The sequence below is a fragment of the Haliaeetus albicilla genome, chromosome 21 (genome assembly GCF_947461875.1).
Source record: "Haliaeetus albicilla chromosome 21, bHalAlb1.1, whole genome shotgun sequence".
Classification (NCBI taxonomy): domain Eukaryota; kingdom Metazoa; phylum Chordata; class Aves; order Accipitriformes; family Accipitridae; genus Haliaeetus; species Haliaeetus albicilla.
This window is the reverse complement of record NC_091503.1, coordinates 17,769,588-17,793,678: the sequence shown is the minus strand read 5'-3', so window position 1 is coordinate 17,793,678 and position 24,091 is coordinate 17,769,588. Positions and strand designations below refer to the sequence as shown.

Genomic DNA, 24,091 nt, shown 5'->3' with positions numbered 1-24,091 from the left:
ACAGCTGAGCTTATAAATCTGTTATCTGCGTACACCCCCCATGGCTTGCCTGATCATATGCTAAATACATGGGCCACAAGATCTCAGCGACTGCATCTTTACCCCCAGGACTGCTGCACAGCTGACGAGTTCAACATGAAATAAAGTGAATATTTATGTCTTCTTATCTACCTAACTAACATCAAAAGACACTTTAGTTCTTGAGGGCTAGTTATACTCAGATCTAGGAGGGTAAGAGGGAACACTTTACATCTTCAAGGATATAACAATTAACTTTATATTGGCATTAATACTGAAAGTACTCCGATTTGATGTCAATCTAACAACAACTGAGTGGGTTTTTTAAATACTAAGTTCACCTAGGTAATAACTTTTAAACTGCATTGCATTTCCTCTTCCTCAGTCAAAACTGACCATGATAAATTGGTAAAGGTCAGATGTCCCAAACCAAAGGAAATCAAACCCCATGTGGCAGATATTTCTAAATGAAGATGTGTAATTAGAGAATAAAAAATTGAGACTGTTTTCATCACCATTAGGAGACATTTTGATTTTTTTCCCCTAAGAAGGACAGACTCAGAAATGAAGCAAGAAGTACTTCATATTCTGTGTCATTATTTGAGAGTCAAACACAGCAAGAAATGGATGTTGGAAGTAGAGTGGCCAAGTTCTAAATAAATATCCTAAAACCAAGCATAAGGAAGCTCAATAAAACCATTCTTTCCCTAGTTCTTACAGGTCCCCTAAAGTACACTAGTCAGTAGTTGCCATTCACGATGCTTTGCAGCTAGCAAAGACAATGTGGTACAGCAACCTAACGGGGGTAATAACTTACACACATGAAGAAAAGCCTACAGCTGGTTTTGTTTCTCCTCTGTGACAATAACTGATACAGTTTACAGACGCTCCGTGTCATTGGGGCCTTACCAGACAGCACAGTCATTAGCATTTTTATTTTGTTTTGAGAAAAGCGTCAGTCTGGGTGTTTCCATGGTATAATGGGTTTAAGAGTTTGGGGCTTTAAAATTCCAGTTATATGTGGATTAAACTCTAGGATACCTACTGTCGGGGTTAACAGAGGAAGGGAGCTAATTAGCTTGTGCACCCTCTTATCCTGTGCCAGCAGACTGTGCTCAATTAGTGGGGTTCCATACACTTTTAAGAAAAGGTGTCCTTGGAGTTCATTAGCGTGACTTAGGGTTTTAAGAGAGGTAAATTTAGAACTGTTTTGGACGAGGAGACATAAGAGAACTTCCATACTCTCTTTTTGTCTTCCTTATTAAACTTGAAACTCAACTGTCATTTCCTTTCCTCTCCTCACCCAGTCTTCTTTAATCAGGATTGAAGTCCAAAACATGAATTAGCATTTGAAATCCAGGTTTTGGCCCTCAAGGATTTAAGGGAGATATGGAAGAAAAAAACATAAAGGACCAGTCAACAGAACAAGAAGATATTTTCCTCTTCAAATGTTGTTTTGTGTTCTCAAGTGACACTTTGGAAAACATGCATCAGATTCTGTTTCTTTATTTCCCTATAGTACATATGCATTTTCACAGCCAGCTTGAAGTAGAAAAGTACTTTGTTTCTAGCATTTTGCTGTGAGCATGCATAAAACCATTCCAAAAAAGAAAGTGCCTTCAAACTGGCAGGGAATAAATGGTTGGCAAAGTTGTCGAGGGTGATTTCCATGTCAGGGAATTGGCACATCTTTTGGTAAGGCGGTTCTGAATAATACCATCCGTGCCCGCTTTCTCTCCAATTGCTGGCTGCAGCCAGCCAAGTTCCTTCTATTGCAGTTTAAAAGGTCAGGTGTGGGGTCATGCAAGTTCTGCATCTGCTAGAAGTTGGTATTTGTGACAGAACAGTGTTTTATTATGTACACAGTTTAGGTTTTTCAGTGTTTGTCAATAGTCCATGCAATTCCAGGGGGAAAAAAACATGAAGTCTATTTTCATATTTATATGCTTGTCAATCTATTATTTAAATCTCTTTACGTACTAAGTAGTTTAATCGATTTGCACTACTGACTGGCTGCTCAAAATTACACTCCTCCTCAAATTCAGAAGCTTGTCTAGTATGAAAACTCTCCAACGCAATGCTTATAGAAAGAGCTGTGTCTGTCCGCTCAGCTGTTAGGGTTACCTGCCTTCCTAGAGTAACACTTCAGCATTACTTCGCTGTTACACCAGAGACTGAACTGTGGCTTAAAATCAGCCCTTCTTGCCTAGGAGTACTTTCTTAACCTTTTCTAGACTTCTGAGATGTATCTTTTAATATTGATGGAAGGCTATGCATGAAGCCAGACAAAACCTCTGTCTTTTCAAGTTTATGGAAGAAAAAGAAAAATCAAAAGACATCAGAAAACAAACATCAAACCCCAGTTCAGATTAGCAAAGTGTTTATAGGTTCCTGTCTTCCTCCCACCTTCTACTGCTGCTGAAAGCAGAAGTGAGAGATATCTTCTAACCTACCAGTATGGAGGTGGCTTTGATTTCAGCAGTTATCATCACTCTCCAAATACTAGACACCTTATTTCATATGAGTTACTTAAGAAAAACAAATCTCCCCAAAATCAGGTCCTTCCATTGAAAAAGATATTAGAAGACTGGATCCACCCTCAAAAGCACCCTTGGAAATTTTGCCTCTTCGAATACTGAAGCTACTGACTTTATCTGGAAGCTCAATGAGCAAGAGCCGTGACAAGGTAGCACTGAATCAGTCCATCCCCAAAACCAGACAAGTATATCACATCTCTAGTCTTATGGCATTCTCTCCAATTTCCAGAGCTCTTTTTTTCTGGCAGAAGGTTAGTTACATATCCTAGGATTTTTTTTTTATTTTTCTGATATGCGTCAAAAGCATCACAGGATGTTCATGCTCCCCTTTGAATGCTGAGATACAGCTTGTGATTTCTTGGTGCTAAAACACATTTGAAACTTGGCTCAAAAATAGGTAATTTGTGCAAGGAAATAGAAAAGGCAGCATTTAGCTTTATTCCTCTGCAAAATACCAGTAGGTCTTCATTTCAGTGAAAAGCAACATTGAGAACCTTTTGGTTTTAATGCAGTTATTTCTTCCTTACTGCTAGAGACTTTGTAAGCCTGCATTTTAATAGTATCTTCAAAAAACCTTGAAAGATAAAAGACTACGTGAGAGTTATTCTGCTTACAATAACTAAAAGAAAAATTCAAAAATATTCCCCATAACCTACCTTGGAGGGAAAAGCACTGCTTTTTTTCCCCCTTTTACATTTACTAAATTACCAGCATAATTTTATTTCAAATCAGGTATCACTGAAATGTCCCCTCAGGAGTACATTTAATACAAATTTTTTCACAAAATGATTTCTTTTTCATCAAGCAGGAAGTTATTTCCTTCTGTTTGCCAGACACCTTTGGGAGATGGCAGAATTCAGATCAGAAAGTGTTTTGATGGAAAGGTGCAAAGTTAAAAGCCAAGCCAGAGAACAATGTCATGAGGGCGGGTGTAGAAGGGAAGCAACACAGCACTATCCCATTTTTGCCTCTAGGTGCATTTTCATGAGTTTAAAGGAGTATAAGTAGTTCAAAATTCTGGCTCATTACACTTCAGGTTTTACTGAAACTTGGTACGCGTGCTGCAAGCACTCAAAAATACTCAACAACTTCTGAGCACTCAGTAGGTTAAGGAACATCCTGATGAGAAAACAAGAAACCCATGCCAGTCCCCCAGTCTTCAGCAAACTCAGGGGTTCACGTGCTCCTGTGTCTTTTACAAAGGTGTCCCCACACCCCTCAGTGCTCCTCCTCCAAATATGAACAGCATTGATAAGACACTGATGCAAATGTGATTCTCAGCAGTTCTCATTGGATGCAATAAGGTGGTTAAGTGAAGAGGATACGATATTGTTGAAATAATGGTGTCATGTAAATTAACAAAGTACTCACTGTAACATGGGCATCTGCATTGCAGAAAGCAAAACAAGTTCATTAAACACCTATGACACTTCTTTCATCAATCCAGAATTAGAAGAGGTTGAAGAATTTGTTACCTGAAATGATCTTGCACTTGACTCAATAAACTAGTTTGGGATATATTTTGATCAACACTCAGTTGATCAGATCTTCAGGTTAATTCTGCAGGTAAATGCGTCTAAATTACAAAGGAGAAATGTCACAGTCAAAATGAAGGAAGCATTCAGATCCATTAGAGCCCTCAAATAACACAGTGCTTATATCTAGCTGGGAAAAGTACCAAAGGACATCTTCAGACATCACCTTTCTTTCTCAGCATCTTCCTAAAAGAAATAATTTCAAATAGGTGGGTTTCTTTAAAACCAATAATACTTGCAATTCTTTTATTTTACTTGCTTACTTAACTCTCACAGCTATCGCACATTTGCTCTCTCACCACATTTACAGATTGCACAGATTTAAACAGAAATGTATATTTCTTACTACAGGCTGTTTTCCAGGGGAAATTCTCTTGTTGCTGCTTTTTTTCTGTAATGCCTTAACTCTCTATATTTACTAACTAGATTTACCATCCTTTGCCACTTCTGTCAGACAACACATTTTGCTATCAAATAATTATTGTCTGCTGTTAGTTTTTCTTCCCTTAATACTTTTTTTTTTTTGAGGATAGAAGCTTCCCATTTTATCTGTCTTTAAGGATATCTGTAGTGATACTTAAAGCAGCTGCAGGTGCCATCAATGCTACTTCTACCTTGTCCTGTAAAACAAGTGTATTTATTACATTTACTTCTAAGAAATTTTCATCTCTTCAAATAGTTGTTCCCAACAACACATATTTAATGCAAAGTAGGAAGTGATGCTTCTCCTTCTTTGAAACAGTAGTCAAACTAAAGAGACTTGGACCATCTCCTTCACTTGTTGGAAACTTGAGCTCACGAGGATATTCATTTTCTGGAAAAAGGTACGTGATCAGTGCCTGTGATGCATATCAGGTCTCAGACAGTTCAAGTTGACCTTGCCAGCAACTCTGTTTTCCTCTTGTCAACTATCTGTCCACTACAGGGCAGCGCTGAACCTCACCGATACTTAACCATCGAGGGAAACAATATTTTTCCACATGATCTCTATCTTTCTAATGGCTGTTTGCTCTAAGAATCAATTAATAATTAATAAGTCCAGATAGATGCGGCAGTAACTGCGGTGCAGCGTTCTCATGTAAACGTGGTGTCACATGGAAATTCCCAACTCTGATGACACTTGATTTTACAAGTCAGCTTAGGCTGATCCTATCAGATGATCTCCCCGAAGATGAAGAAAGCTGTGCGAAAAGCCTCTACCAAGAAAGCAGATCTTCTAATGCTGGACATAATCAAGAAAACACAAAATGTATTGCAAGACCAGCATACCCACTGAAGCAGTGAATGTCTCCTAGTTGTGCTTTCTTTCCATAATATTAGATGTTGTGACATGCTCATCCTTTAGAATTTTCCTGGTTTTACTTTTCTTCTTTAAATCAGCAGTTACTTACAAGCGAAATCTAGCATCAAACCAATAAATTAGAAGAGAAATGTTTATTAAAACCCATAAGCTTGAAATCTGTTTGATTTTAAGTTTAACGTACAGATTTTAGCAGCAGATATTTTCCCCTAAAATCTCAGGCTTCTTTCCCAGAGTGAATTATAACTACCTAATTGAATAGCTTCCTATACTGAGTTTTGTACCTGCATTCCTCACACAGCAGTTAGACTGTTTTGTACTTGGGTAATGACCTCAAAGTAAAATTGAAAGGCTTTGCATGTGCTGGAAGATTAAGCCTGAAACCTTAGAAGCTGGGATCTGGACTCTCTAATCCACAGCAGCATGCTACAAACACCTCCTCCTCTTCCATTCTTTTCCTTCCCCTTTTTCCACTTGCATCCCTATAAATAGTTCAGCAAAGGGTCTACGCATTTGGGCAGCAACTAGGCAAGAAATGGTATAGCAAACAACTGCAAAACAAGAACAACCCATTTTTCTAATGGGCAAATAGTCACGAGCAGACTTCCTTCACACAGACCGTAAGAACAAGAACAAATCTGTAAATTGAGTGTTACTCTTAAGGATGTGGCTAACGCAGGCTACGACATGACCTATCTTAGCAGTCTCTGAATGGAGAGCAACGGAAAGAAAACACGCACGCACGTTAACCTGCAACACTAAGCTACTTTGCCAGATCGTTCGTTCCAAGTTTTGAAGAGAAATTAAAATACAAGGGCTCTGCTCCTGGCAGTGGATCTGGTGAGCCTGGCCAAGTGGACCATTGTGCCCATGTGGAGCTTTGCTGGTCTTTTCAGCAGCCAGCACATCTACCTGTACCTGGTGGGTTATCGTTATGCAATGAACACACCCCCTTGTAAATCTCCTGCTTCTTCCAGGTCCATTCCCACATGGCAAGGGAACGGGAATATGTCCTGGTTTACACCTTGGGTAATTCAATAATTTGAGCAGGTGACACAGGTTATATATCAGGGTAGATTTGGATGCATTGTGCCTTTGGGAAGGTAGGTAGTCCAGTTCAATTAAATGTTTACAGGTACAATTTTCCACAAAGGCAATACAGCTGGGCAGAATTCATCTCGGTAGCTTTACATGAAGATTAAATAAGACATTCTGTAGCAGGTTTGGGAAACAAAGCAAACACATAGGCATTATTATAGACATGTTTTTGTGGGTTTTAATCCCACATTGTTCCTTTCTGGGTTTTCTGACTTTACAGAAGTCAATAATAATCTTAATTTACACATATTCTTTTTAGATACAATTCTAGCTTTACTGTGGCAGTGAAAGCATGACTAACTTCTACCACACGTAAATTTGTGAAAACAAGAACTTAGTGTTTTAGCTCAGTAAAAATGCAGGATGGAGGGACTTCAGTTTGGGGGATCTATGCTGAAGAAGTTACTACAAAAGCCAAGCAAGGATGTGAACGTGCCTGATCCTGTTCCAGCTGTGTCAGTAAATGAGATTACCACTCCCAGCCACACAGCACCATCCCTCTGCTGCAGGTCACTATCCTGCACAGCTCCTCACATGGACATTGCATAACTTCATTTACCCAGGGTGAGCCCAGTTGCCAAAGAGCTCCTACTTGGGTAGTTTTGATTAACCAGAGTCACTTTAACAGGAATACGTGGCAGTTGTACAACCAGCACTGGCAAGAGGTCTGCAGTGGTGTTCCCAGCCCAAAGGAAGCACAGCTGAGAAGCCAGTGCGCAGCGACTTTCATGCTGCCTGAAATCCAACAGCTCTCTAGCTCTGATTTGGTTTTTGTTTATGCTTATAAGGAGCTCAGTGCAGTTGAATAACTGCATCAGCTGGAGATGGTTTTGCTCACGAGGATGAAAGTATTTTCAGGACCACTGTTTTTTCTGAAAAACTAAGGTATCCTATGCTATAATTGTCTATTTGGTCCTAGAAGTTTTTAATACTTAAAATATTCTTCTGTACACAATTCAGTAGCTATGGCAATTTTAAAATACTTTAGGAGCATGAGATTAATAGCAGTGAGCTTCAGAAATTCATAATACATTGACTATAAATACAGAACGCAGTTAAGTGATGCAAACAAAACGTGCTGCATTTTGTTTATTTTCTTATGTACAGTACCTTTAGCATTATATATATTAGAAGCCTATTTTATCACCTCCATCCTGACTAGGTGAATTGGTTATTAGTTTGAACACAGGTATTAATTCCATATATGTACAAAGCTGTCAGTTTTGCCAACAGCTCTCAATCTTTCTTTTTTGTTACATGCTTCACAGGCTGTATTCAATCTTCTAGACTGTTGTTCTTAGGAAAAGTGTGTCTATAAAGGGAATTAGCATTGCAGGAAAAAGTCTTAATTAATGAATTAGTTAATAGTAGATATTTTACAAGTTAAGTTTGTGACTCAGAGTTTTCTGAAGAGCTGCTGACAATTGTCCGTCAGAGTAGAAGATATAAAGAAAAAACCCTAAGGCTTTATTTTAATTTTTTGTATGTTTATATTTTAATATTTTATTTTTATTTAATTTATTGTATTTTAAAGAGAGAACCCCACAGCCCTACTTTTATGTCAGCCCAGAGCAGCTAGAAATGCTACCCACGGGGTTTCCAAATACTCCCGTCTTGTCGTCCTCCCACCACCCCCAGGAGGCAAGTGCCCTGCCACACTAGTATGAGCCTTTTAAGAAACTCAGGCAAAACCATTCAGCCAGGGAGAGCCCCGACCAGGGAACACATTTTAGAAAATCCTTTTTGATCCTCCCTGCCTGTAACAGGAGGGGCAGGCAGTCCCTTGCACATTAATCCCCACCGTGGGGACATAGTGTTACGTTGCAGACATCTGGGACGGCAACCAAGAAATCTACTTCTTCGGCATAGAGTCCCCTTTGTCTTACTGCACTGCCAGGATTGTGGGAAAACCAGAGCTCTTGCTTTTGGGGTTGTTTTTTTTTTAACGTTCATTATCCAACAAGCCATGCAATCCTGTGCAGAGACCTAGGATCTTCTATTCATCTTAGATCTTGAAGTTTGCTACAGTAGAAAATTAAGAGATTTTCACAGTACTAGAAAGGATATGTTGTCTGTTTGTCTCTATTGCTTTCTCCAGAAGGATGTCCAAGTACATGTATGCCAAGTACAAAAACAACAACATGTATGCCAAGTACAAAATAAAGCCCTGCACGCATTATACTAACTTACGAGATTGGCTTCTCAGCAGCAACAAAATCTGTCTACAAATAGCGAGGAAAACAAAATTATCAAGATACAGCATACTGAGAAAACTGAGCTGCCTTGTAAACTTGCTGCTGTAATTCTCCCCTACCATTTCATTTGCTCGCTATCCCCATCTTGTTTATTTATTGCATGGGTCTAAACTAAGCCTTTTGCTGCAAAACCCGTGTAGTTGCAGATATGGCATATGTTGGGCAGATGCTGTATACCCAGGCGTGCCTTTGGGGAATATTCTGTTCCAAAATGAAATAACCTGGTAAATTCAAAGCCTTAAAAGGGTAATTACCATCCCTTCCTCTGGTAGAATTATTTTCCCATGCTCCTCAAAGTGCAGCTGGCTGTCTTGCTCTTCTAAAATGAGAAGTGATACACTGCCTCTTCATTATGTAGTTTGGTTAGGCATCCTTTACCAAATCTAGTTGTTAGGGCACAGGTATGTTAAGCTGTGGAGGCTTTTGTATTGCTGATGTAAAATTAATTCTGATACTGCTCTGTCTTCCCAACACCTTGTGAAGTCAACAAGAGCTGAACAGACCATTAAGGAAGCAACCATAAGAGAATTAATCTCTCTCAAAAAAAACCCAAAACAAAAAAAACCAAAACAAAACCGAACAACCTCATTGGGGTTCTTCACTTGTAACTTAAGGACCTTGCTGCTCCAAAGGAAACTTTCTCTTATTCAAGCCAGGACCAGTTCCCAAGGATTGTTGCTTTGCCTGAGAAAGTCATTTATTCACTCAGGCTACTAGGAGGAGGCAGAATTTTTTATCTATCCTTTCATTTTTTACTAATTTCCTTTTTGTTTATTCCCTCGCAGTCATACAGTCTTGTCACATTGTCACTGACAGGAATTATGCTCTGTCTCAGGTCATACTGTCATTTTAAATCTGATTGTTAGAGCAAAGGAAAAATGAGGTCAATAATTTCTACCATTTTCTTGGGAACTGACAGGCTACATCTGAGGTCTCCCTAGAGAAATCTTCTTTAATTACAAGTTAAGCTGATGTTCCCCTGTGTAGCAGGTAGAATTGAGCAGGATTACTTTTAAAAGGATTGCAGTGATCTGCTTTGGTGACAGTTTCATTTTGAAATTCTGCTAACAAGCAAGAGGATGGATTATAAAGATACGGTTCTTGGGAGCATACACAACTGACACATACTGCAAATTGGGCCACAGCAGCCACCCTTCCTTTCTGCTCTTCTTTTAAGGCTAGCCAAGTTCTATTTTGAGCACTATGATTGCCATGCATTATTTTAACGATTACTTAATATGATTGTAAAGAACAGAGCAAAAAAGTTTGGAAACTGTAGAAGGGAAATCCTGCAAGCAGTGATTCCAGAAAGAGAATTTTTCATCCTGGAGACAATATAACACTTAGTCTTTTACAAGATAAAACAATGAAAAATGTGTAATAGGCTGAATGCTTTCAAGTATTTAAATTATGAATAGATTTTGGGAAATCAAGTAAATATTAATGGGTTCTTAAATCACTTTCATTCTAACCCATGCAATTGTAGTGCAGAAGCTTCCAAATTCCTTTTCCTCATACTCGTAAAAAACCCAAACAGCTAATTTTGCAAAAACAATTTATCTCACAATGATGTATGATCTGACAGTAATAGCATGGCTGGTAAAATAAGACTTACCTTATTTTATGCGAGATATTAATATTTTCTATGGCTCCTAACAGGTTGCCTAGTCCAGAAACAAAGACTGATGTCTGAAATAACTCACATACTTAGTGTTTTCATGGAAATTGTTCTGCTTCTTAAGGCTTACTCACCTTTGGTGTTGATGGTGCTTCAACCTGACTGGAGTCCTGACAGAAGCCATTAAGCAGATATTCCTCCACCTCGGTCCTTCTTCCCACGTGCGGGATTAGCGTGCTTAGCACTGGGCAGGACTACAAAACAAAGTGAAAAGACACTTCTTGTTAAACAAAACTAAAAATCCCAAAGCAGAAGGAGCCTAAATATTAGTGCTATTTCTCCAGAAGTGAAAAGCCTGGAGTATGTTGGCTCCTCAGCTGAGCACAGCTCAAACTCCCGTTTCCTATGGGAGCACACCAACCATCAACTGATAAAGCTTGAGAGAAGAGTGTTTCTCCATAGTCTCCTGGCCGTAAAGGCCTGTCATGCAGAACTGAGGTGCTCACAAAGTGCCTGCTCCTGACGGCAACCCCTGAGGCCAGGCAATCTGGTTTCAGGAGTTTTACACCAAGTAAAACGCTGCACAACTCTGCATACATAACTGTGCTAAAGCAATACATGCTGAGTTTTGGTTTTTCTTAATGTGTGATTACAAATTTAGCAGTACAAGGCAGAACTTGCTATTCTACTTCACTACAGCTAGAACCTAGCATTTTCAGAGAGACATAAGAACTATGATAGTTTGTGAGGCCTTATAGTATCAACAGTTAAAACCCTGTCTTTTGGAGGGGGAAGAAAAAAAAAGCAGGGTATTTTTTGTTAATTAGGAAGAGAGAATTAAAACACACACACAAAGCTGTTTATGACAATTTTTTTAGAAAGGTGAATGTTAGGAAAGCCCAAAATAAATTTAATTTTTTTTCCTTTCATTGCATTTGGTTATCATCTATTGCATTTCCCCAAACCACCTTATGTGCAAGAACACCTCATCATTCCATAAGCTTTTGTTTTAGAGAAGCATTGCTGCAGCAGCAAGGGTTGCCTATAGATTCCCACCTGTAAAAACCAAGAAACAAAGGTAGCACTGAGGGTGGGTACTGCAGCTATAGATAAAGATGAGATGGATTGCAGCTGACACAGGGTGTGCATCTGCACTGTGGTTATGACTGCAAGCGGGATGGAGTGCAGGTGTGTTGTGTAAAAGACCCAGCACAGATGGTCTCCTTGGGTCAGTCTCCCAGGTGTGTGCCCCGTTCTGCTCCTGGATGAACCGCTGCAGGCAGGGAAGCCAAGCCCGAGAGGTGTTTTCCTTCCTGCTCCATCAGAGGAGATTCCCAGACAGGGCAGGTTCACTGGTAACCATCAGTAACAACACGTCTCTGTACAGAAATCAAAGGTGTTGAACCTCTGAGAGAAACATGCACCAAACTTATTTTTGGTATGTCGCACTATCTTTCTGTTAGCATTCAGCACATTAACCTGGAGCTTGTGGTTGTTGCTGTATTTCAGATTCTCCCGTCAGAGGGAATGCTGTAGCTGCACAGCTCTGCATGTGTATTTTATGTATATTTTCCCCCGCTATGACTGACTTAAGCATGGCTGGAAACTAGTCCAAGATACAGGAGGGAGATGGGGATACATGCTGCTTCTCCCATCGCTAAGCCCTCTTCTGCTCCTAGCATCCCCATCCGCTCATTCGTATTAAACTCAGCGACGAAGGTGCATCGCTACAAACAGCAAATTGCGTCAGGCACCCATTTCAGTCCACATGAGGAAAGGGAGCCCCTTGCACAGGGCACGCTGTTTGGGGGGACAAGCGCACCAAAGGGCTCCGCTTCCTCAGCATGAGGGGGTACGAGCGCCACACGGGCAGCACGGCAAAGGCTCTGCCTTTAGTAGGCCACCGTTTCTCTTAATGCTTTCTGTGAATAATACTCCGAGAGCCATAAGATGCCCAAGCAGGGGGTTGTTAAGAGAGCCCTGTCCTCTGACTCTTATGCAGGCCACCCAAACTCACAGTCCACAGAGGAGGACATGGAAGTTTCTCAACCTTCAAGCCTCAAAGTCATCTGCTTCCCTTTCACCAGAAGGAAAGCACTTTTAAAATACTGAAAATAACACAGGAACAGATACTGAAGGATGGGGTTGGCTTTCTGCTACTAGCTGCTTTAGCAGAAAATGGGAATTAACTCAGGGCAGGTCTGTGCCAAGTCCCTTCTGGCCTTACTCTTTTCTGTGGAAGCATCTAGATCTGCCCGTGGGAACTGTCGGTTTGAGACTCTCTGCTGTTTCTCCACCCTGGGCAATGAGGAGGGGTGTTTCCCAGGCCCGCAGTTCCTATTGCTTTAATATTCCAGTCTGGTTTGTGGATGGAAACACCCACAAAAAGTACCATCAGCATAAGTGGAACTGCATAAAGGTGACATTATTCACCAGAGATATATGGAGACCACAGGGAAACTTGGTTCAGGTACACATTTCCTGACAGACCACTTTCTAACTCCTCAAAGAACAGACGTATATTATCAACTGGAAAGATTTCTGCTGAACTGTTGCAATCAACTCTGGCAGGGCAGAGACTGTTTTAATATCAAGTATGAGCTTGAGATTACATGAAATAATGAAAAAAACTGATAGAGGAGGAAAGGCATTCTGAAATCCTATTCCTGAACATTCAGGGAGCTGTGGGTGAAACCAATTGAAGAGCCTCACCCTTCCTTGCAACAGAGCACATTTAGGACCTCCTTTCTGCCTGTACCCCAAGGAAAAAGTCAAAAGTTTCAAGACTGCCACTGCTTAAATGTGTAGTGGCCACACCTCTAAGCCATTAGGCCCCAAAGAAGCCCTCTCCCCCCAGAGGGATGTGCAAATACCTTCCAAAGACCTCAGCGTACTGGGACTCACAGGCAAGCTATGGAAGGCAGCACGCAGAACTCCACTCTCCTTGCTATCACGCAGCGTAAGGATAAGAAGAGATCTGATGGAGAACTGCTTTTCCCTAGAAAATTAACCTGAGAATCAGTAGTCTACACAGTGTCACTGCAGGTACTATGCAGGGTGCCTTTGTAACCCAGCCATGCCCCCCTAAAAACACTAGTGGGAGAAAAGAAGGGGTAGGAGAGGTTCCTCGTACAGCAGATCCCCAACCCCAGTCCTTGCAGTCTGCTACAGAGCACAGGCATGCTGAGGGTGCAATTTTACAATGTGGGATGACATACTACTGTCCTTATTTTCAAACGCTAACAGGCACAAGTGCTGCAGTCCTCAGTCCAGACTGGAGTGAGGAATCTATTCTATGAATCCTCTACATTGGTCTCACAGAAAGATTCCTGTTCATTTTAAGATTTTTCTACAAGCCCAGACCTAATAAAGACAGCTTGCAGTAAGGGTAATTAATGAACAAAATACTAACCAGTTTGGTTTCTATTTTTATTGGTTTTTAACCCGACTGTAACTGCAGGATGGAAGCAGCAGTTTCAGTGATGCTTTTGCTTCTAGAGGTAAAGCAGAATGGTTTTGAAAATAAAAATAGAGCAAATAGCTAACATTAAGTCAAAGCAGACCAAGAAAAAACCCAACAGACTAGCATTTATGCTTTGATGTGCCATTTTTCTGGATTACTTTTCAAAACTGCAGTTTAGATCTGACACATATCAGCGTCATGACACTAGATTTTTGCTTGGTTGAAGCACATATGCTAGGAAACTACTGAGCCCTACAGAACTGCTGGTGAAGCAGGGGTGGATGTGAAGGGAGAACTAGATGCTGCACAGGGCTGTTTGTTGGCTTTATTCCTTCAATCATTCAACTTCTTTTTCAGGGTACCTATGCCCAAAATTTAGAACCCAGGTGCCACATGATGTTGGAGGCCCCTAAATGCTCTAGGCGTGCGTGTTTCCAGTAGTAACAGCACCTGTATTTCTGTATATAACTATACTGGTCCAAGCTCCTAAACCCTGGGAGCATTCTCGAGCCATGCCTTCCTTGCCCTCCCTCCCCTGCAGGACATGGTTTTCTAAGCCTGGATTTGAGATTGCCGCATATAGACCAAAACGAGGTACTTGTGATGCTGCCAAGTCCACTACCTTATCATTCCCATTAATTCAATGCATACAGCCCTCACCTATTGTATGGGAGACCAAGCTTCAAACTGCTCTTCTACCTAACTTCAACTCATATCACATCTTTTTATGACTTCCCTAACCACTTGGGCTGGCGCATCCCCCTAAATGTCTGAGCATCGTCAGCCATCACCAGCATGAAAGAAAGGTGAAAAATCTGAACTCAAGTCATTCATCTCAACATCCAGATTCTAGTCCTTACTCAGACATGTACTGAAGTATTTCTTGGGGAGACAAGAACTGCAGTAGAAATGAAGAAAAATAAATTCCTGAGTCAACTGCTAGTCTAAGGCTCTGGGCAGATGGAGACTACAAGCTGAAAGCCTGCTGACAGATTAGACAGAGGGCAGGTGTGAACACCAGTATCACAGGAGCATCTGGCACACTGGCTGCTGCTTGTACACAGGTACCACTTTCTTATCTTGGCTGCATTTGCAAGAGGAAAGACTTGTATATGTACCCAGCTCCAGAAACAGTCACTGGCTTGAAGTCGCAAGCAGGGGGAGGCAGCCAGCTGCTGAGTTACAACCCTCCAGAAAGGGACCTCCTGGAGCCTCACCAAGGCCATCTGTCCGCACAGTGCGGGGACCCAGGTCCCCACGTCTTCTGCCTTGGATAGGGAGCTTGAACATCTCACTTGGGGCCACGGAGCTCATCAGGACACCTCAGCATCATGCAACACAACACTACATCCCAGCAGTCTTTGAAGATTTAACTCTTCCTTGTAAGATATGTTCGAGAACTAAAAATCAAATGAAATTGAAGAAATTCAGTTTGCCTGTGTAAGTAACATATTTTAGCATGCTCCTGGTAACTTAGGCAAGTCAAACGTTCTACTTCAGGGTTGGTACAGATACTGCTGGCAGCCTACCCCTTTCCTGTAGGCATTGCTAAACCACATGGTGAATTTCTCTGAATAGCAGTAAAATAAGAGAACCTTTAGGCACAAGTGCCCTCACTTCAAAATTGTGAGAACATAGGATAGAGGAGAAACTATGTATTTCAGGAAAAAAAGTCTTATCTGTTCTTCAAAGTCAAGCCCTTAGCCCAAATGCAGTAACTGCTGGAAGATAAAACCTCTGACTACCTTTAGCTGTATCTTTCCATACCTACCAAACTTGACATCTTTCCATTCATTTTTCATGTCAGAAATTGTTAGCCAGTCTTCTTATCAAGGAAGCCAGTGAAAAGAGCATTTTCTTGCAGGTAGTGTGACCTGAACAGCTACTGAGGCAAAAATCTGTGAGCCTCTCTTTTCTTTATAGCTACCTTCCCCTTATCTTTTTCCCCCTCAGTAACACCATCATCAACTCAGCTTTCTCTGCAGTGACTAAATCAGCACAGGAGAAGGTGTTCAGCACTTTTGGCTGTAATCACTGTTCAAACAGTTGCTTTCAATCCCCTCTAGAGAAAACCAGCCTATTTGATGAATCAGCTCCCCCACTGGCTTACTCTGTCAGAGAACAGGCAGGCCTGCAAGCTACCAGCCTTGCACAGGATGCCAACCTGCAGTCAGTAATTTCCACATACATACAAAAATAACCCTCAGCTGCAAAGATACTGCCCTTTTTGTCACCAAAGTGCTGAATTTGGTAATAGCAACTGGAAAATGTCTAGAAATTTGCGCATATGCATGCAAGCTTTAGCAGTGGAATGGAGCATATATTGCATAGTATGAGAAAACAATAGGAAGAAAATATAATCTGGCTGAAAAACATTGAAAATCAAATAAATTGTTTTCAGACCAGACATGGCTCTTACTGAAACCTTTTAGAAATACTATGTGTTTCTCAACTGTAAGTAGTGCTATTCTTTGTTACCTTCAAAGCTGTTCTTGAAGTCTTTTAAATAATTTACTAACCAGAATAACATCTTTCTCTCCTGGAGTGCTTACAGTTTATTGTGAAAGCTTTTAGAAGAAAGGAAATAGAGAAATATATGCAGAGCATTCATTTTTTATTTCCTGTGCTGAAGCTGGAACAGCCTTCTTTTGATTTTTCTCCACCATACTGATTTTTTCAAACAGAGATTTTTGCATTAAATTAAAATGTATTGTACAACTTGCATTTCCAAAACAAAGATACAGATCTCTCTTCTCTTGGAACTCATAACTGTATCTCTAGATGGAGTCACCAGTGTTCTTTCTATTAGCTATTCTTGGTTATCTTCCGCAAAATAGGAGCATTACCAAACATTGTTCACATATTATACGGGCACCTCACTGGACCCAGACCACTAGCAGAACTTGCCTTGCTGCAGTACTGCTTAGCTTTGGTCACTTCTGTCACACCAAATTACTTGCCTTCTTAGGACAGATCTAGTTACAAAAGTCCACCAGCTTCGCAATGCCGCTCATTAGAAAGGAATCAGGCACTGAGACTGCTGCGCTAGCAAAAACATCCCAAGTGGATGCACTGGGCATTGGCAAAAGAGCCCTTTAGCCAGCCCAGTTTACCACAGTCAGAGGGCTGTGCTTCTACTGGGAGCTCTGGCAATATAGCTGTGCTAATTAAAGCTTTGTAATGTAGCCAGCCCCTAATCTTGGTCAGCCATCGGACTTGAAAGAAAGTCCCAGAACATGGGATGCAGACATTACCATATCAAATAAGGAGTCCAGTTTCTGTTTCTTGAAACGATTAGTCTGAAATGCTAAAAAAGAAGATCTGAGATAATGTCCTTTCTAGCTAATTTTTTCCCTCCCTCCCTGTGCGTCCATGGGACGTGGCAGCAGTCTCATCACCCAGCTAGTTGTCTGTTTCTCTCATGAGCTCACTCCGGCATGTTCCTACACTCAGTGAGATTATCTAGCAGCGAGTTCCATATATTAATTATAAATTACATAAAGCAACAGTTTATTATCAACTTCTGGGTGTCCTGTCTCCCAATTTAATTGAATATCCCCCTTGTTATAGTGACGCAATATATAGCAACCTCTGGCTCACCTTTCTGCCTTCAGCTTCGTCTTTCTCTGCTGTTTGTGTATAATAATCCCTGAAGAAGTCCTTTCTTTGCAGATTGTTATACACATTTCCCCTACAGATATAACGCACAAATCATAGAAGATAAAGATGACAGAAACCTAAAAGGTAGTCTGAAACAATCTGTGATGAAGAATTGTCCCCCACTGTATGTCTTTGTTCCAGATTAATTTTAATTAATCCAAGTAATAAAAAGCTAAATAATTTGTTTTATAAGCAGTTACGCAACAGTCCTGAGATTTAACTTTGACTTCCCTTTGCTTCATTTCATCCCCTACTTCAGCTATTCTGGAGCCAACACTACAGTTTTCCAAAACTTCTTTAATATTTGTATATTCAAATATGCGCAGGCATCTAAAATTAGTTTCTTTAAACATGCTGATAAATTCAGATTAATTCCAGTACTGCTCAGTCGCTGACTGTTTACAGAGCAGAAGTCTTCAGGGAATTAAACAAAAGTTGCCATCTAGATAATAAAAATCACCATACTGTTAATATATGTATTTTCCATCATGGTTGTTTCAAATATCACATTTGCTTCCAGAAGCTGTACCGAAGAACAGAGGCTGCACGCACTTCTGGTTTTTGTTTGAAGCCTGAAATGAGATCTCTTTTTATACAGAGTATTATAGTTTCTGTATAGCTGTGCAAGAACAAACAACAAATTATATTGGACTTTTGAGATACTGAATCAGTATCTGATTTTGAGATACTGAGCCTGATTCCAGGCTTTTGCATGAAAAAAACCCCACTAATACAAAAGGTTTCCAAATAGCATAAGTAAGATTGAATGCAGTTTATTCATCTGTAGGAAGTTTATTTCAGAAAGCCATTTAAAATCTGCATAATCAAACAAAAAGCCTCACAAACATATATCATCATGTATGCCTATATTTAATAACTGCCTTTTATTTGTCTTTTAAACACAGTTATTGTCTGTAACAGTACTTTATGCACATGAAGAACATTTTGAATATGAGTTCCTCATCCCAGCTCAGAAAAGGCTGATATCGCTGTCTCTGAAATTCAAGGAGCCTTTAATTTTAGAATATGCATCCTTAGACTAACACGGGTTATGGAGAACCCGTGCCTGTGGGCAAATTCTCCTTCTGAAGGGTTTGTGACTGCAGCCACTAGGACCTAGACCTTTTGGTGGGCTCCCTAGCCTGTTGGTGGTCATTCTTATTCCCAAAGGATCAAACAAGTTACTTTGGCTGTAAACTCCTCGTTTCTAGACTGCAGTATTAATTTGCTAAAGTAGTAGTTGGGAGATTTTTTAAGATTGTCACTGGGAACAATAGCTGACAGGGTGTCGTGGTTTAACCCCAGCCAGCAACTAAGCACCACGCAGCCGCTCACTCACACCCCCCCCTTCCAGTGGGATGGGGGAGAAAATCGGGAAAAGAAGTAAAACTCCTGGGTTGAGATAAGAACGGTTTAATAGAACAGAAAAGAAGAAACTAATAATGATAATAACACTAATGAAATGCCAACAGTAGTAATAAAAGGATTGGAATGTACAAATGATGCGCAGGGCAATTGCTCACCACCCGCCGACCGACACCCAGCCAGTCCCCGAGCGGCGATTCCCTGCCCCCCACTTCCCAGTTCCTAAACTAGATGGGACGTCGCATGGTATGGAATACACTGTTGGCCAGTTTGGGTCAGGTGCCCTGGCTGGGCATGAGAAGCTGAAAAATCCTTGACTGTAGTCTAAACACTACTGAGCAACAACTGAAACCATCAGTGTTATCAACATTCTTCACATACTGAACTCAAAACATAGCACTGTACCAGCTACTAGGAAGACAGTTAACTCTATCCCAGCTGAAACCAGGACACAGGGACAAGTCCATCTGCTTGCTTCTGTAAAAGAAAGAAGTTTTTTCATGTTTATACTGGATCCAGGTAGCCTGGTTTATATAGCTATATAAAGAGAAATTTAAATCACTTGTGGCAATGTTTTCAGTGGGCAGTAGATAATGCCTAAAGACGGATCATTGGTGTTTTGAGAAATCAAAGGTATTTTGATATCTGCACTGTTTAGACAGCATGTACATAATTTTTGCATAGCTTATATTACTTTTACTAAAACTATTAGGAAACCAGTAGACATTGGTCTCTCAGTGAAAACCAACACTAGCAAAGCTGTATACGCATAGAATGAGAAGTGGGGTTTTTTTCCCATACCTGCTGACTTTGAAATAGTGTTTTAGGTGCAATCAACATGAAAACAGTAATTCACATGTGCGCAGCGTGCTACTTATTCACTTATTTCCATTTCTGTTACAAAAATATTGCAACTCATTAGAGACCTCTATGTTGCTTTATCATCATTGGCTTTATGTCCTCGCCTCATCTTTCCATTTGGGTGATTTGATTTGCTCAGATAACCTAATGTCTTTTTCATAGGTGTAGGTATATAAATCTTCCACAAATCTGTCTGAAATTCTGCCAAACTGCTAGCATTGCCAATACCCAGAGCAGTGTCCTGTACAACAGAAGGAAAAACATGAAATATATGTTAATCTTTAGCTTCGTAACTCAAATACCTTCACTGATAAAGGCTATTATAGTGATTAGGCAGAGAAAAGTGAGTAGTCTGAGCATGTGGTTTTGTTCAGGCTGTTTTTATTTGCTTTTCTTTAGAAAAGAGCAAGACATTCACATCTAATCTGCCTAGAGGCACTATTAAGGACATATTCTAAAACCCAGAAATATGGTATGGTCTCTTGTAGCAGCGTTGACAGGAAGGTGACAAGACCAGTCACACAAAATGACCTACCTGTTTTAAAGTAAGAATTTTTTTTTCCAAACATTAGTACTAGTATTAGGTATATAAACAAATGTATTGTCTTTAACAACCTTGTAAAGCTATATCTTGTAAATCTCTATTTTTGTTCCTGCAAACATCTATTTTTGTTCCTGTAAACTAAGATAAGCTGTAAAAAAGCTAAAAAGGAGGTAAATGCTGGGACAATTCTTAAGTATATTTGTTTCTTCTGCTGCACCTCCTAGAAAAATTTCTACACTCAAATTACCTATGAAAGCAAACCAGGCACTGAACTGATCTAGTGCTAATTAAGATAGACTGGAGCAGGGCTGGGAGCTGATAAAAGTCCCCACTGTGTCATTTAAGCACATTCATAAGGAGGTGGATTTAACTTTAGGCTGGCTCATCTAGTCAGCATGCTGTCTGCTCATCTTAGCCAGGTGTAAGAGGTCGACTGTCACAAGTTGGATCAATGAAAACAGTAACCTATGCAAAAAACGATCTTTGTATATTTTGCAGATGACACCAAGTTGGGAGGGCGGGTTGATCTGCTGGAGGGTAGGGAGGCTCTACGAAGAGATCTGGACAGGCTGGATCGATGGGCTGAGGCCAATTGTATGAGGTTCAACAAGGCCAAGTGCCGGGTCCTGCATTAGGGTCACAACAACCCCATGCAGCGCTACAGGCTTGGGGAAGAGTGGCTGGAAAGCTGCCCAGCAGAGAAAGACCTGGGGGTGCTGGTTGACAGCCAGCTGAATATGAGCCAGCAGTGTGCCCAGGTGGCCAAGAAGGCCAACGGCATCCTGGCTTGTATCAGAAATAGTGTGGCCAGCAGGAGCAGGGAGGTGATCGTCCCCCTGTACTTGGCACTGGTGAGGCCGCACCTCGAGTCCTGTGTTCAGTTTTGGGCCCCTCACGACAGGAAAGACATGGAGGTGCTGGAGTGTGTCCAGAGAAGGGCAACGAAGCTGGTGAGGGGCCTGGAGCACAAGTCTTGTGAGGAGCGGCTGAGGGAGCTGGGGTTGTTTATTCTGGAGAAACGGAGGCTGAGGGGAGACCTGATCGCACCCTACAACTACCTGAAAGGGGGTTGTGGTGAGGTGGGGATCGGGCTCTTCTCCCAAGTTACAGGTGATAGGACAAGAGGAAATGGCCTCAAGTTGCGCCAGGGGAAGTTTAGATTGGATATTAGGAAAAAATTTTTCACCGAAAGAAGGTGGTACAGGCTGCCCAGGGAAGTGGTTGAGTCGCCATCCCTGGGGGTATTTAAAAGACGTGTAGATGTGGTGCCTGGGGACATGGTTTAGTGGTCAACGTGGCAGTGCTAGGTTAACAGTTGGACTCAATGATCTAAAGGTCTTTTCCAACTTAAATGCTTCTATGATTCTATTTTTTTTTAAAGTCTTCATTCTGCTCTTTCTCCTTAATAATTATTCTACAACTCTAATTCTGCCATCTAACTGTTAGAAGAATTCAGTCCCTAATTTCCATTTCAACGCAGCCAAGAGTACATTTATCTACAGTATTTTAATATAAAAGGAATATACATGGTTTATTATTTTGTTCTTGACACGTAAGATTTGTTTATATAATGTAAGCATGAAAGCAAGTAGCTTTGCATGCTCTTTCCTACAAGTCACTTGAATCCATTAAGGTATTTTTTCCAAAGCAGTCCATTAAGTCTAACAACAAAACTGTCAAGCACAGGAGTAGCTGTGTTTCAAATTAACGTAGCAAGTGGGCATATCACAGACAAACAGCAGTGTGGCATCCCCCAAATGGCAGTACCTTCATCATGAAATAATAGCAGAAAAATTACATAGCTTAAGGATGTAAAAATGGAAGCAGAACTTCTGAACAGGTCCCGCACCTGGAAACAGAGCAACCTCTTATGACAGAAGACATCCTTAGGCTGCTGAGGAAAATGTCTGAAATTGAGAAAACACTTTTCTCCAGGGGCAGTAGTCGGAACCCTTTCCTAAAAGCTAGCTTAATTTCCTCATTGCTGCAAAGTATGAGGAATCTTTTTGTATCGTGAATTGTTAGCTTCATTTTCTCCTCTTTCAGAGCAAGTCCTTTATTTTTTTGTTTTAAAAAACTACACATAGTTTTAGTTTTGGGGGTTTTGTTGGGTTTTTCTTTAAGATAGGATGAACACAGCCTTACAGAGACAGACCTTTACAGCCTGGGATGCTGCAAAACCTCTTGCTGCCACGTATTCACACAAAACCCGTCCACTTTGAACATCCTAAAGGACCAAAATGCAAGAGGGGAAGAAACACAAGGGGCTTGTGTGTGCCAGGAGCTTCTGCCTGCCCAGACCGCAATCCAGCCACAGCAGGGGAATGCAGAGGCCAGGGCCAGGGAGCAAATGTGGTTCTTCACGAAGCAGATCTGCTGATGGTGACTGCAGCCCAGGCTGGTGTGGAGATATCTGGCATTCAAAGGCACACACAGCCCTTGGCAGCTCTCGCCCTATGGAGGTGCTCAGCATCACTCTGTGTCTTTCTCCTCAGCTTGGCTGCATTTGCTCAGTGCTGAAATTAATTCATCAAACGCAGCAGGGTGTTGTTGGAAGGAGCAGAGGAAGAACCTGGCTGACCTCAGGCTTGTGGCAGAGTCGTTCAGGCACCGGCACGCAGGAAGCCACAGCCCAGAACTGGAGTCTGAGAAGAAGTATTTTGGAGAGGCCACCGCATCCGACAGAGGGAAGGACTGTGCCTGTCATGGCTTAGCTCCCAGCTCAGTCACAAACAGACGCAAACTTGCTAGGCCTGCCAGCTGAGCAGCTCCGTTGACTTAAACCTCAAAACACAATGCCTCTGTAGCATAGCCCTCCTCCTCCTGCCTCTTCTTCCTCCCTCCCTACATAGTCTGAACTTCATTACAAGAGGTCTGTGTTCTCCTGCAGACTTTGTTTTAGGAACTCAGTGCCCGATTTAGAGAAAGCTCAGTTGGGTCACCCCAAAGGTTTCCTTTATAAAGCGTCGAGATATTCAGCTGATGCACTGTCACTAAGCTAGTTGCAACGAGGCAGCTTTGTGAAGCTTACTAAAGGAAGCGCCAGCTCTTCTCTGCAAAAAAAAATTATTTCAGTTGAGGAAACATAGCAAAAACAAACAAAAAAAGCATCTTTATTAGGTGTTGTTTTCACTCTATCACAGACAGGTTTGCTGTGATACTTGTTCTTTTTAATTTGTAAAACCTTAATTTCCCTTCCTAAAGAGTTCTGTTTTGGGCAGTTTCCAGTAACAAGGCCTCTATTGTTATCTAGACCACAATCTGTCCTAAATTAATTTTTAAAGAGGTTTGGCTTTTTTCAGTAGACACGATGTTGCGTACTTTGGAAATACTTTAGCATGACATGCTCTTTGCCAGTTTGTTGGTTTTTTTAAATTGTAACCTCTATGTGAGCCATAAGATAATGTTTGTCACATACCTTTTTTATATTTTTTAGGAGCATCTGAAAGCTTTTGACCGGGAAGTAAATGCATTTGTGGACTATATGTTTGGACCTCGAGGTAAGCTGCTCCACTTTTAGCCTTTTTAGGAAACAATACCTATCCAGATTACCACTCAAAAATATTTTAATCAATAGAAGTAGTCAAAATCTTCTATCCGAATAATTTGTCACTGAAAAATGTGGTCTAGGCAGAATCACAGTATTTGCAGGAACATACCATTATTGTAGGAAATCTATCACTGTGCACTGCATTTATAGAAAGCCAATACATTTTTCTTTTGACTGACATTAATATTACCTGTAATACAAATTAAAACCAATCACAGATTACACTGAAGGTGAAAGAAGTAGTGAAACTGAATTACCTTTTTTCCTGAAACTTAAAAAAAGTCACT

At 41.0% G+C, this 24,091-nt stretch overlaps 1 protein-coding gene across 2 annotated transcripts in view; it reads left to right on the top strand.

The window, feature by feature from the left end:
• ELOVL2 (ELOVL fatty acid elongase 2) overlaps nucleotides 1–24,091 on the top strand; it is a 56,302-nt gene that overhangs the window by 4,242 nt on the left and 27,969 nt on the right. For both annotated transcript variants that reach the window (XM_069809086.1, XM_069809085.1), the window contains exon 2: nucleotides 23,691–23,754. In XM_069809086.1, coding sequence (XP_069665187.1) covers nucleotides 23,691–23,754 — 64 coding nt within the window. The remainder of the gene's footprint in view (nucleotides 1–23,690; nucleotides 23,755–24,091) is intronic.